Source organism: Lytechinus pictus, chromosome 1 (genome assembly GCF_037042905.1).
Source record: "Lytechinus pictus isolate F3 Inbred chromosome 1, Lp3.0, whole genome shotgun sequence".
In the NCBI taxonomy this organism is placed as follows: Eukaryota; Metazoa; Echinodermata; class Echinoidea; order Temnopleuroida; family Toxopneustidae; genus Lytechinus; species Lytechinus pictus.
The window spans coordinates 37,848,305-37,863,899 of record NC_087245.1 but is presented as its reverse complement, the minus strand read 5'-3'; the positions used below and the strand labels follow the sequence as shown (position 1 = coordinate 37,863,899).

Genomic DNA, 15,595 nt, shown 5'->3' with positions numbered 1-15,595 from the left:
TCATAACTCATTACAATTATCCATTGGGTGTTCATCAATAACATGTGTCAGTTTGTTTGCTCATATTCAAATCTGAACAGGGTTCAGATTTTTATGAAGTTCAAGGAAAGAAAAAAAAAAGGGATGTATGGATAGAGAACAGGTGGGAAGATAATGCCCCAGTCACACTTACACACCTGACACCAAAGCGACCAATTACTATATCATTGGTAATGAAGGCTTTGTCGGTCTGGAAGTTGTCTGTGTGACTGTCGCATCTTGATGGGAGAGAGGGAAGCCCTCACTTACCGAAGATCACAATAATCCTACGAAAAAACAGCTTGTTTTACTCTATTAATTATCACTGACACTTTCTAGAGTGACACGGCAATGTTATTTTCCTGCCCATCTAATCCTCATTTAATCCACGTCTGTCAATACAAAACATATGCTCCGGTGAATTAACCTCCGTTTAATTACCACTTGCCAAATACCCTGAAAACGGGGATATTAATGAACAGAAAAGTTTGAAAGTTTGACCAGGACAGGTTTGATATTGCTGGCAATGGTCCGAGATGGGAGTACATCAAATCCTGATAGATTTAGCCGATTCACGTGAATGCATTTTTTCACGGTTATCTATGATTTCTGTTCACCTGGGTAGATGCTTTATATGAGTAGTTTATATACCCGACATAGCACCATATATGAATGGTTCCTCTATAATGAAAATTATGACTCTTTACTTTACCTGTATACAAGGGTTGCGCTACAGGGGGCAACTGCCCCCGCCTTAATGATTTTTCAAGTCATGTATCGAATAAAAACAAATCTAAAAAGAGGGGGGGGGGGGGAGAAGGAAATAAAGAAGAAAAAAAGGAAGAGGAATAGGAAAATGAGAGATCTGGGTCATGTCCTCTTTAGTGGTGGTAATAATTTTTAGAAATGGTAAGAATTTAATGTTTAAGGGAAATTGGGATGTGGAAATGAGACTGATTTGTTCTGTAGTATATGTAGAAAGCAAATGGTAAAGAGTTATACAGACAGGAGGCAAGCATAAGATGAAATTGGAGTCAATATGAATCAAGAGAGAGGGAGAGAGAGATGTGAGAGAGCATACATGTAAATCATGGAGAGAAAAAGAAAGAGGAAGTGAGAAAGAAAGACGCTGTTCTCACTACCTTCCTAAAACAAGTTTACTGGAAACTAGTTTAACGTGTAATGAGAACAGTCGGAGCGGTCTTGGAAGCGATCTTCCAAACCGATTCAGAAAACCACCTCATTTAGTTTTGAAGATTGCTTTGCCTCGTTAAACTGGTTTTAGCGTGAGGACACAACCGTTCTTAGGGAAGCGATCTTCGCACATTTTGAGCGCACTACTCTACACACTGTGTGTAGAATGCTACGATGCTGTTTCAAATTTCGTGCGAAACTATCACCCCAATGAGAGCATTCCCGAAGCAACAAGGCCGCTTTATGCGAAGTGATTTTGAAAACCACTTTTGGGTGATCAAATGGGAACGCGAGCAAAGCGTTCTTCCAAACTGGTTTCCTGAACCCGTTTCCAGTAAACCAGTTTCAGAAAGTGTAATGAGAACGGGGTCAAAGATTGAGTTAAAACCAAACCAGGAGCGGTAGCTTAAAGGATCAGGTAATATTGGAAGCCATCAATTAGTGGTTGCAGTAATAGCACCATCTAGTACATTGTATATCATATAAAGCATTGAATTTCACAACACTGTAATTCACACAAACATGTATTATGATACACTGGACTGCATCAAAAATTTGTGATTTTTTATACTTTTTTTCCTACAATATTTGTTTAACAATTAAAAAATCCTTGCAAAACAATTTTTTTTTAAATAAATTTCTTTCTCTAAACTCGGATTATCTCATGAGTATGGTACATGGTATGTAGCATCTTCTCCGTCTATTCCGGGGGCCATTTCATAAAGCTGTTCGTGAGTTAGGAACGACTTTAAGAACGACTGGTGATCCTTACTTACACGCTAAACCATTGCCAATTTATCATACCATTTATCACAAGAAAGGATCACCAGTCGTTCTACAAGTCGCTCTCAATTTACGAACAGCTTTATGAAACGGCGCCCAGGACTGTATTATTTTCTACATAAATCTTGTCTAGTTTTGTCGATCTCATCCAAATATACATGCAAAAATGCTCGATGGGATGGATACACTACAGTATGTACACTGATAACCGGGTTCCTTAGCTTTCATGCAAGTGTAGGTTGGTTTTATATTTTATAAAAATGGACCCCCCCCCCCCCCCCACACACACACACAACCACAGACACAAAAACGAAAACCAAAGGTGAGTGTAATAATTAGCCCTAGTTCTCCCTGAAAGAATACAAACGGTACTTTCCACAATTAAAAGACCTTTCCAGAAGTCAAAATCAATAAACAGTGTTCCTTCTATTAGAAGGAAGTTGCATACTACAATTCAAGTATCATGATTTTCAGTGTTTATCATAAAGTATTTTTGTTTCCTACAAACCCAAATTCACGAACCTAAACATAGAGGCCGTTCTCATTACGCTTTCTAAAACTAGTTTACTGGAAACATATTCAGGAAACCACTTTGGAAGATCGCTTTGCTAGCGTTCCAACTTGATCACACGAAAGTGGTTTTCAAAATCACTTCACGTAAAGCGCTCTTGTTGCTATGGAAACGCTCTCAGTGGGGTGACACGTTTCGCGCGAAATTCAAAACTGCAGCATAGTCATTCTACACCTGTCGTGTGGAGTAGCGCGCTCAAAATGTGGGAAGATCGCTTCACGAAGAACGGTTGTGTCCTCACTTACGCTAAAACCAGTTTAACGAGGCAAAGCGGTCTTGAAAACTACATCGCGAGGTGGTTTTCCAAACTGGTTTGGAAGATCGCTTCCAAGACTGCTTTGACCGTTCTCACTACGCGTTAAACTAGTTTCCACTAAACTAGTTTTAGGAACGTAGTGAGAACAGCCTCATAGGCTTTACAGCGCTCCTCATTGGCCTGAATTCTATGACATTATCATAGATGAATGAAATTACACTCTGCCCTTGCATGAAGAATAGTTCAATTATTTTCCTATTTTATATGCAAATTCAAAATCTTAAAAACAATTTGCTCATAAATTATGTGTTCAAATTGATGAAACCTGTGTCGGACGTTTTATCTGATAAGTCTTGTTTTATCTGACAGTTACCAGTGAGAGTAACCATGCTTCTCAGCCAATCAGAATCAAGGACAGTTGTCAGATCTGACAATCTTTCGGACGAAAATGTTGATGAAACGTTCCCCCTCGTGGCCGTTTCATAAAGCTCTTCGTATTAAAGTAACGTGTACGAGTGACTTGAAGAACGACTGGTGACCCTTTCTTAGAAACCTACATTGCACATGCAATCAACACAAATGAAAATCTTGTACGTATAAATCATTAAAGGTCAAGTCCAACCCAGAAAAATATTGATTTGAATAGATAGAGAAAAATAAACCTAGCATAACGCTGAAAATTTCATTTAAATCGGATGTAAAATAAGAAAGTTATGACATTTTAAAGTTTCGCTTATTTTTTCACAAAACAGTGATATGCATAACTCAGTGACAAGCAAATGAGACAGTCGATGATGACCCTCACTCACTATTTCTTATGTTTTTTATTGTTTGAATTATACAATATCTCATTTTTTACACATTTGACAATAAAGACCAACTTGAATGAACTAGATAGTATTAAACAATGCTAATTCCACATGTTCAGGGAGGAATTAGTTGTTTTTTCGCTTGACAATGAAGAGAAAATTTGAATGTTTCATATTTCATATAATAAAATACAAAAGAAATAGTGAGTGGATGACGTCATCAGTTTCCTCATTTGCATAGTGACCAAGATGTGCATATAACTGTTTTGCGAAATTAAGCAAAACTTTAAAATGTCATAACTTTCATATTTTACATCCGATTTTGATGAAATTTGCAGTGTTATGCTTGATGGATTTTTCTCTTTTTATTCAAATCAACATTGTTCTTTGGTGGACTTGTCCTTTAACCACAAGAATGGATCACCAGTCATTTATAAAGTCGGTCATAACTTATGAAAAGTACATATTTTTGGTCAATTTCAATGTGATTACTTGAGACAAATTTTCACTTGTGTAACTGAATTTAGATTTTATTGCCTGCCATAGCAGCCAATGCAAAAAAGGGGCAAATAGAAAATCAACAAACAACAAAATGTAGAACTGCAGGTTTAATATTCCATTCAAGTACTAAATATTTCTTTAATATTATTTTTTTGTGAAAATTCCTTTTAAATTTCAACTTTGTAATAAAGAACAAGGAAAATTAAAAAAAAAATCATTAACCACAACTCTGTTCACATACTGTACGAGTACGATGACGACTACAAAAATAAACATGCAAAGTGACTTACTTGTCTGGAGGTGTATGTATGTGGCTCCGTTGGTCATCATTGTTAGTAGCCTTGATTTTATTGTAATCTGGTACACCTCGACCGAAGAAAAAATTGATAACTGCTTTGTCTACACTGATGAACTCATTGATTTTCTACATTAAAAAAGGAGACAGAAAAAGGGAAGTATATTTTAATTAAAGCATAAATTGTACATGTAATAAGAAGAGGCAGAAAGAAGTTTCCATCTGAATTTGAAGAAAACAACCATGAAAATAATTGGGCAGGGGCGAGGGGTGGATTGGTCCCCAAAATGCAAAAAAAAGGCCCTGGAAATTTAAATAGGGTCCAATACAAATTATAATACGATCAAACAAATTTAGGATAGTTAGCTCAAAAAGTAGATACAAAAAGTGTTTTTATTCTTATTTTTTCCTCCTGAAAGCAACTTATTTTGTGCCTGGTTTCATATTAGCTATCCGTAAGTTATGAATGACTTAATGCATAATACCTCGGTCACATTTGCTCTACGGCAGCCGTACGGCGAGTCGAAAACAGCCGTTTTATTCATTTTTATTCAAACCACCTATATGTAACTGGTACAAAATACAAAACGGCTGTTTTTTACTCACCGTACAGCAAATGTGACCGAGGTATAACTGATGACCCTTTATGGAGCTGACTATAAACACCTAAGAACATGTTCTAGTCGGGAGTACAAATTCGTACATACATATTAAAATAGTAAATGATGCTTGATTAGAATGTAGCATATACTGCAGCACGCGACACTGGCACCGGTCTGACGGTCCCAGGCAAGCAAAAATTGCTGTCGGGCCAGTGACTTTTCAGAAATAGCCAGATTTACTGGTCCAACATGACAAGTAAAAACTATATAAACTGACTACCATGTTTTATTCTCTCTAAAATTGAAAAAAAAGGCTCTCATGAATTATGTTGTGTGTGCGCGGGTGTGTGAGTGTACAGTTTTTTTTTGGGGGGGGAGGGGGTAACAATAAACAATAACAATAGCAAAAATAAACTAAGGTTTTTTTTTCATTTAAAGAAAATTCTTTGGACCAGTAACTTTTAGGTTCGGACCAGTAAAAAATTGAAAAACTGGGTATCTACTGGTCCAACATGATCCGGTTGGTCCAGTATAACAAGTGGAATGCCTCTGGCCATCTCACCTGCATCACGCGATTCAATATAGCAGCAGTGCTGATTTTGAAAACTACTATAACTCGCACAAGATGTTCAGTGATACTTGGTTACCCTTATTTCCACGTTTTATGAACTAGACCAATACACTTATAGAGATATGATGGCAATTCAACAAATACCCCCAACGTGGCCAAAGTTCTTTGACCTTACATGACCTTTGACCTTGATCATGTGACCTGAAACTCGCACGGGATGTTCAGTGATACTTGATTACTATTATGTCCAAGTTTTATGAACTAGACCAACACACTTTCAAATTTATGGCTGTAATTCAACAAATACCCCAATTTGGCCAAAGTTCATTGACCCTAAATGACCTTTGACCTTGATCATGTGACCTGAAACTTGCACAGGATGTTCAGTAATACTTGATTACTATTATGTCCAAGTTTCATGAATCAGATCCATAAACTTTCAAAGTTATGATGGTAATTCAACAGATACCCCCAATTCGGCCAAAGTTCATTGACCCTAAATAACCTTTGACCTTGGTCATGTGATGTGAAACTCATGCAGGATGTTCAGTGATACTTGATTAACCTTATGTATAAGTTTCATGAACTAGGTCCATATATTTTGTAAGTTATGATGACATTTAAAAAACTTAACCTTAGGTTAAGATTTTGATGTTGATTCCCCCAACATGGTCTAAGTTCATTGACCCTAAATGACCTTTGACCTTGGTCATGTGACATGAAACTCAGGCAGGATGTTCAGTAATACTTGATTAACCTTATGGCCAAGTTTCATGAACTAGGTCCATATACTTTCTAAGTTATGCTGTCATTTCAAAAACTTAACCTCAGGTTAAGATTTGGTGTTGACGCCGCTGCCGCCGTCGCCGTCGCCGCCGCCGCCGCCGTCGGAAAAGCGGCGCCTATAGTCTCACTCTGCTATGCAGGTGAGACAAAAAGGGTTAGTGACTGTGGAGCCCTGCATATATATAGCCATGTCAATGAATAAAATTCAGATATTGTGAGTGGTGCCTGAGCCAACAATGTATAACCCTTATAACTTTGCAATAGTAATTTACACGTAAAGGATATTGAGTTATCAATTAATTATCAAAAATGTACAGAAAATAGAAGCAGTTCAATATTGAAATTTGAAATATGACAGGTTGATTGCCTGAAAAACAACAACGAGCAAAATTACAAAGCATTTCTACAGAAAAGAAAAAAACTTATAAAATATACATAATGAAAAAAATGAATAAAATAATAAATGAATAATAAAATGAATGAATAATTAAATGAATCTATAAATTGCATTACCAAATGAACGACGCAATGTCAACTTCAAGAAAATGATGAACAGAACATAACACTTTAATAATAAAACAGAACCTGTTTCAAGGTAATAAACCCTCATCATCAGCCTAAAAAAATGTAAACAGTGTATTTGACATTACACTGTTTTATGTATAAAAACCCAAACAAATGAATTTGAATACATGCATGTACATGTATTCATAAAAAACAAAATAAATACTCACATTAATAGGCATAATGCCTGAAAATCATAACTTCAATTTATTCAAATTCAATTTTAAATTTCAAATCAACAAAGTTCAATTCTCAAACCTATTTTCAATATCTGTACATGTTTCTAATTGGAACATTTTAATCTGGAATTTCTTTAAATGTCACTCAAAGCCCTTTGTTTCAAATGATTAAGGGTTTAGAGTGAAGTCATCTTGCATAACAAGCAGTTTTCCACACTAATAGACATTCTAGGCATGCTAAATAGGGTTGATAACCTTTTAGAGAGCTGCAGGTTGCCAGAATGATGACAAATAGAGTTCACAGCATTGACCTGTCAAAGTCAATTAACCATACTATTACTTATCTTCTCCCATTCTCTGACAGATCATTGGTGACATATGCATTCCTTAGTGGTTCATTAGGGCTTTTCCTTTCTGCGAATGACAGTAATTATCTGCAGCTACCGACACACATGAGCAGCAACGGCTCCATGTGCTGAGCTAGCTTCAAACATGACTTTGTTGAACTTCAGCATGGATTCAGAAATACACATTCTTCCAAGAGAAAAGAAGGGAAGGGTGAAGGGATGAACTCAACTGAAAATTGCCTGAGATTGCAGTAGAAAAGTACTATTCTGTTTTCTTTTTTTTAAAGAAGTAGGGCGCATCTGGCAGTCTCACCTGCATGACGCGATTCGATATAGCAGCAGTGCTGGCTTTGAAAACAGCTATTGAATAATTATTCACAAAAGAAAACACATGATAATAAAATATTATGTATGTCCATTGACCCAAAATGACATTTGACCATGATCATGTGACCTAAGATGTGTGCAAACCAATAATTCATACTTGATTACCCATATATATGTCAAAGTTTCATGAACTTTTATAGTTATGACAATTCCACAAATACCCCCAACATTACCAAAGTTTGTTGACCCTAAATGACCTGAAACTCGCACAGGTTGTTCAGGATCCACGATTGCTCCTATATTCATGTTTCATGAAATACATGTAGATCGATAAAAGTTCAAAGTTATGACTATTTCACAAATACCTACAACGTGGCCAAGAGAAAATCATAGGTTTACAAAATAATCAATGCAGCCTTTAAAAGTAGACAAACGATATAAAAATTAAAAGGCTTCAATTTTGTCAATATTCTTATCTCACCATATCAGGTAGACAGTATTCAATATGAAATTATGCAGTTGTCAAATTTTCAGGATATGACTATTATGACCACGCAAACAGGCAAATTTCATCAGTGGGTCTTTCTTATTTCACTTGTTTAAATCAAAGAGTTTATTACAAGCAAATATAATTTTCAGACAGAGACGATGACAACCTGCATGGACATCCGGGGGGGGGGGGGGGGGGGGAGGGGGGGTCACAACCATTGAAAAGTGGACAGCATTTGTGAGAATCATCTTGAACAAAGCACCCTAAACAAGAATTCAAGGGCAGGCTGCCAGGACACTCTAAACACAGATTTACAAATGTCCAGGATTTGCAAATTAAATATTTGATTTAGGCCATCATGATTTAGGGGGCTTTTTTCAAATTTATGGCATTTTTTACACTATTCGCGTTCTGCGTCTACCCGCAAAACACACCCCTTTTTTCGCAATCTTTTTCTTGTCGATGCTGTCCCCTGTCCAATGGCAGTGACACCCCTCGGGATCTATACCATACCAATTTCTTAAGATTAAGAAGCAAGTTTTTTTTCTGCCAATACCACAATCCTCGTCATATCTTCAATCCAACCTATCATAAAATAAATCTTGACCAATTGTAAGTAACTCATGTTCAATCTTGCAACCATCTTGAATCTGTTTGTTGTGACTGGGGCTTACTCATACATGTAGGTACATAGAAGAACAAAGAAGCCAATTACGATTGGGAACTAAGAAGAAATCATGTGTCACAGAGTTCGTGCACCGTACAGATCCTGTATTGCTATCTCACTACGGAGACCCTAGGGAAAATATGTAGCAAATAAATGGGGGTGTACAGGTGATGATCTAAAGATTATTTATCTTTCATCTGATCAGTATGAAATCCACATTATTATCAACTTCTATTGTTTACATGCATTTATACCGAAGAGGAAACTTAATTAAATCGGGCTGGCTGGCTGGCAGTCACATATATACTTAATTAGGAACAATATGGTACTGAGGAAAACTGATATGAAATCAGTAACATATTGATCTTTTGCTTTTTTTTATAAATGTTTCCCACACATGTCTGGCTCGTTCAGGAGCATTTAATACTTCATATTAATGGGGCATATTCCCACGAGTTTGAACTAGAGTGCAGGGTAGATATAAACTCAATTGCTACGTATACTAAATAGGATTTCTCATCCTACCAGGAGAAATGAGGCTATTAAGTGTGTAAAGACAGTGATTTTCCGTTTTAAAAAATGGTCTTTTCCGTATCTGAAAATCTGTAATTCCGTTTCAACTTGATCTAAACAATGGAAAATCCGTTTTGTCACTGAAAATGTACACAGCAAAAAACTGAATTCCGTTTTGCAAAGGTGAATTCCATGAATTTTTACATGAAAAGTATAAGAACCAAACAGAATTTCCATTTCATTTACCGGTAAAACGGAAAATCACTGTCCCTACACAGTGTGGATTGACACCTTGACAAAGGATGCTGCAACACGGTAGGATTCGAATACACGACCCTCTGATCAAAAGGCAAGAGTCAGAACCACACCACGATGCTTCAAAGTACCAATACTAATCTACCCGTACAGGCGATAAATTTCAACACCTTTTCAATAGAGCAAAGTCATTTTTCTATGGGGCACATACCTAACAGCATAAAATGGAAAAAATTAAGAAGGGCACAATAATATCAAGGCCAATGAAAATGACATTAGATGTAGATCTATTCAGACCACCTCGAAGTTTAAGAACACCAGGTCTTCTCTGATCAGGAAATTTGCCCTAATCTATCCCGATCAGAAAATACCAGGTATACCAGCTAAACAGTAGGCACTTGTCAAATTACAAGAACTTTCATAGGGCTGCTGAGCTAGCAATTTTGAATGGTGCACCTTGCCTGCTAATCAGACCATATTGCGCATGCTCTTAACCTCAAGAACTTACATGTACCCCGATAGGATCTGTTCTGGGTCGGCATGAATGCAAAAAAGTAACCATCAGATTTTTGTTGCCAGAACAAGTTCTTGTAATTTATTAATGGTATTCTGGTGATCAAGGCGGTCAGGGGCTCGTCTTCCAAAGAGCTGCGATTGATCCGATCAATCGCAACTATGGAAAGCCAGCAAAGTCAACATATACATGTAACATGCATGATTGTTCAAAAAAATTATAGATATGATTGTATATCCATAAATTAATTAATTTCTTGACAATTTGGTGTGTTCTCCTTTGTTTACAAAGGACATTTTGCAAATTTCCTGTAGAAAAAAATATGACACTGATGGATTTCCAAAGAGTTACGATTGATTGGATCAATCCTTAAAAGACGGAGCCCTGATATCTCCTTGGTCTGAATACACCTATTGAGGCCATTCAATAGGGCACCCAAGGCAATGGCCATGGTGGCATTCCGTTTCTTTCAGCCCTGTGCCAATGTTTCCAAGTATCAAATGGTCACAATGGGTCACTACTAAAACAGAGTTTGAGTCAGCTCTCTATACTATGTATATAGATGCTCTTTTGACTCACGGTGCTATCCAGACCAGACACTTCCTCTTGTATGACCTCTGCAAAGCTACCATGAGATGTGGCTTGAGGCTGTCAAACTTGGCATTCTCAGGCTGCACCAGGTAATTGCTCCTGGCAACAGGAACTTGTAATGGGGCCATGTGTCATCCCCGACGACGTTTCATTACAGGACTTACATCAATCCTGGAATGTTCCATTGTTACAACGGGTTAAAAGATACAAGTTTTTTCTTTCAATCTGAACAGATAGGGCCCACAGGTAGATCATACCACAAATTTGATGTAACAAGGGCATTCAAGAAAGGTTAAAGTAATCCTGCAAGAGGAACGGTACCTGATCTTTTAATAGAGATCTTTCACAAAAGCCTGAAAGATCATCCCGAGGTTTAATACACCTTCAACCATTAATAGAATGAGCTGTCCCGCAGGAAACAGAAAAGACATGATGACATCTATTTTATAACTCAATCATTTCAGTATGAGGCAGAAAGATTATGAGATTAGGTGTATGAGGTTATAAAATGGATTAGACACTTGATGTCTTTCTGGCTACATGAGTGGAGGAAAAGCAGAGCTACCTTATATAGCTTTGCCACACTTCATGACTTTATAGAAAATAATCATTCCAGAGTACCTTACACCACCTACATGTATATGTACAAAGATGAATTTAGGAGCTACCTAGAGGACAGAACCACAAATTTAAGTAAAGTCCCGGTAATTAATATGCATTTAATAGTTAGGACAGGGTTACCTAATTGGCAAAAATTTCATTTTTCATATTCTTTTCCTAGAGGCATTTGAGGCATCCAAATCACACCCCAGAAGTTTTGGTCATCTTTTGTGCCCATTATTGACTTGCAAATGACTAAGAGCTTTACTTGTCTACCGTGTTTCTATTCAGGCAATTGGCACTTGTAGGATGCAAACAATAAATGTGTCTTTGATATTCTCCATGAGTAACCCTTTTCATGAACTGAAGTAACATTTCTCCAGTTCAGACGGCCTACCACATTGGAGTCCGATACATTGTAAGAGGCAGGGTAGACAGCTAATGTCATTAGGAAACAGAAGATGTACATCACTAACAAAACAGGAAAAAGAACATGACAATTTATAAGCACTTGGTGCGAAACCGAAACTGGACCTTTGGATCTTCACAGTGGTGTTTTCTTATCAACAATTGATGTAAAGGTTGACAGGCACATTGCTCATATTAGAGATTGAAAACACAGTTCATGCTCATGGGCCCAGAAGGTGTGGGGAACATGGTGTTTGACTCGCCTCTCTCACTTCCTCTGCCATTCACAACTAATTTTTAGAAGAGAGGATCAATGGTTGAGACAGCCCTTTGTGATCTGTTCCACTTTACAGTACGGTACATCTCACCAAGGAGCTTTGGTGTTAACAAGTATCTACCCTACGGCAGGATATTCAGAGCCTCGTCTTCCATGAACTTAAAGGATCACCTAATTGCTGAATCATGCAGAATTTGCAAAAGGCTTGACTTGCATATTATCATGCCTGTCCGTCGCACCAGTGTGATAAAAATCTGGACAGTATGAAATCAACTGAACTCAGAATAATAATCTACTTCAGATTATCAAAGTTTTCAATAACTCCAAGTCCTAGACTTTTACCAGGTCTCATGAATTTTGTTAATCAACTATTACACCCTGTATCATGACTTTATGTTTAAAAATGAACTTCTGGTTCCTCAGTTTATACCAATTTCCCCCCCCCCCCCAATTTCTTATCCCAGACATATTCAGCCAATAACCTATCACTGGTCTGCTAGCATTGCTCGTTATTGTTTTTCCAAAGGATGAGCTGCTTGATTGATTTCTCATCACGCAAACTTGAAAGATTGGGCAAATAGATCATGGCCTTTAGAATTATTATTTTGTGTATGGAACCCGAGCCGAGCAAGTTCTGAAGAATGCTCCCTTCCTCCAATGGCTCCCCTGTCAGTGAAGCACCTTTTTGAGGCTATTAGATGCACTTGATGCAAATGTACAGTATATACACTGTACCTTTCATAAGAGTCCATAACTTTCTCGAAGCGTAACCTGGGAGAATGCATAACACATTTCAACACAGAACTATTTTTTTTCCTTGACTTGGTCAGCCTTATGACTTATTTAGACTGGTGGACTCATTGACACCTTTTTCTAAAATAATGCATCCAGTCATCCCAGCATATTTCAGAAGTTCATCAACTCGGCAAAATAGATTATAACATGTAGGGCAGGCAAAGACTTCCAAATTCAAGATTAGATGAATTTGAAACGATTCATCAAAATCAAGGACTTTAATACCATAAATGGTTTATTTTATCAGAAGGCTGTTTGAAATATCAGCAAGCCAGATGTTCGATGATGAACAATAATGATTCAAAGGAATGTGAACCTGAAAAATCCTAAATTTTGTTTGAAAAAGAAAAACAAGGTCACAAGGTTCAAACATGTAGGTGAAACAAGAAACAAAGTGTGCGCCACCTTCTCTCACATGGCACTTATCATAGATGACCATGAATCATGGTCAGGTGACTCAGGTTACATGTATGTGACACATTCAAACATTTCAAGCATCATGTAAGTTTCAGGTTCCCTTCCTCTCCTGGGTTCAAAGTGGCAAATGTAAATGACTGCCTTATCATAGCTTTCGTGCATTGGCTTATGTAGCGGACAACCAAGCCTGGATCAAATGATTCTGTGTCCGGATTTTATTGACGTAAAAAAATGAAAAATGTATACAAAAATATACGTGTACGGTACACATATATCAGTTACATGTACAGTGTAGTATGATTGATTATTAAATGAAATAAGATAGTAACTATACAGAAGGTTCACAGTTTTTTATGTAAATTGAATTGCATTGTTTTATCAATTATATCACAAATAAATCAGAAATATTTCTAAAAATGTAAAAAAAAAAAATGAAAAAAATAATCCTCTCTTTGCTTGCTATTGCACTTTCAGCACCTCTCAATCATAGCTACATGTAGTCATGTTTTCACGGTGGGATGTCATAAAATGAAGTAATGAAATTTTATGGTTTCCTGCCCTGGTGACGCTGCTATCATGACACTTCTTTCATGATAAATGAACGGACATCATAAAGATTCCCCGATATGTTTCATATCCTCAACATAAATGTCACAAGCTGTAAAAATATCAGATTCTGATGCTTGAAACTTTGAAAGTTCTTTCTTTCTCCTACTACGAAGAGTGCAAGGAGGAGCAGAGGATACATAATTCTGCAGTGTGCAGATTGATTCGGTGACTTCAGTAAAAAAAACATTTCATCACACATCGCCTAACTCATGAAAGGCACATGATTTGCTCTTTCATCACCGAACGACGAGAAGATCGGTTCAATTATCTGTCTTAATGTCGCTCAGTATTTCACTCAGAATGTAAGCCATAAGAGTAGCATAAACCAAAAGATAAATGTAAGGTACTGGTACATATTGTTAATAGCTGCAATCAACCCTAACAGTATATAAAAGCGCTAGGGAGGGCAAGGCATTAACTTTTTTTAAATTCGCCTTAGAACCACTCATGGTACTAGGGGAATTTGGAAGACAGCAAGCCAGACTAGATGAGCTCCCAAGGCAACTGCCTTCGTCATCTTGACTACGTGTACAATGGAAAGAAATAGAATAGCTCAATTATTGGTAGAAATATTTTGAAGGGCATATTGAAAGATCTTCACAATTTTTTTAGAAGATTAAGATTTCCAATTCAATAGGAAAAAACACATAAGAAACACAGATCTACTGTTGAAATTTTTAAAACTCTTTTGGCACACAGCATGTTCACTCACCATCCCCCCCCCCACCCCCCTCTAAATATAACATCCTGACAACATCTATCTTCAAATGAGAAGTGAGATAAGATAGAGATAATAAGCGATTATTCTCAAGGTATAGTGCTTAAAATTACCATTAACCGCAACAAATTAGACTGGATAAAAAAATGAGGATATGATCTCCATCCTTTACCTTTAATTTTCTTGCAAAAATAATATCAATGTCACACCTCTCTTTTCTTTTGACTCAGAATTTCCCCTTACCCTTTCTTCCAAACCTCAAATCCCAAATGAGTTTTAAAAGGAGAACTCCATACTAAAAGTCAGTGAACCTGTATTTAATTAGGAGGAAAAATACCAAAAAGGGACTTCCATCAACTTACCATTCGTAAAGAAGAAAGGTATGGACAAGTTGTGTGTACAATTTTCCACAAGAGCAATTTTGGGGGCAATTTACATGTAGGCCTACATGTAGTGCAAGAAAAAAAAATTATAATATCAAAATGTATTTGACCTACAAAAGATAGGAGAAAAGAAGCAGTGGCTTACTGTGGCTATATGGCTTGTTCATTTCCCTTCCTAAAGTACAACTTTTAACACTAATTCGCTGGTCACTACTGATAATTCTAAATATATTTGACTTTTTGTTTCTATCTCAACAAGCTAATCTAATATTTTAAATCAGTTGATACCCTACCCTACTCCTTCCCTTTCCTTAAAGTTGAGATATGATCTTGATTCTTGACCTATATAACATGTACAGTGATTCCACGGAGACAACAACACCCTTTGACCAAATGAAAAGGTAACAAAGTAAAAATGATAATCCTGTTCTCTGAAATGGAAGCAACCTACTGTACATGGCAGCTTTCCAGGTTTTCATGATGTTTGCACTATTTTTTTATTTTGGATAATGATTTTAAAGTTCACCACAAATCAAATTTAGACAACCTGGCCAT

The 15,595-nt window shown here is 36.9% G+C and overlaps 1 protein-coding gene across 1 annotated transcript in view; it reads right to left on the bottom strand.

Annotated features, from left to right (window-relative positions):
• The window catches only part of LOC129266751 (krev interaction trapped protein 1-like), a 47,847-nt gene that overhangs the window by 20,604 nt on the left and 11,648 nt on the right, over positions 1–15,595 (bottom strand). Inside the window, exon 3 of the mRNA XM_064102102.1 lies at positions 4,423–4,556. Coding sequence (XP_063958172.1) covers positions 4,423–4,556 — 134 coding nt within the window. The remainder of the gene's footprint in view (positions 1–4,422; positions 4,557–15,595) is intronic.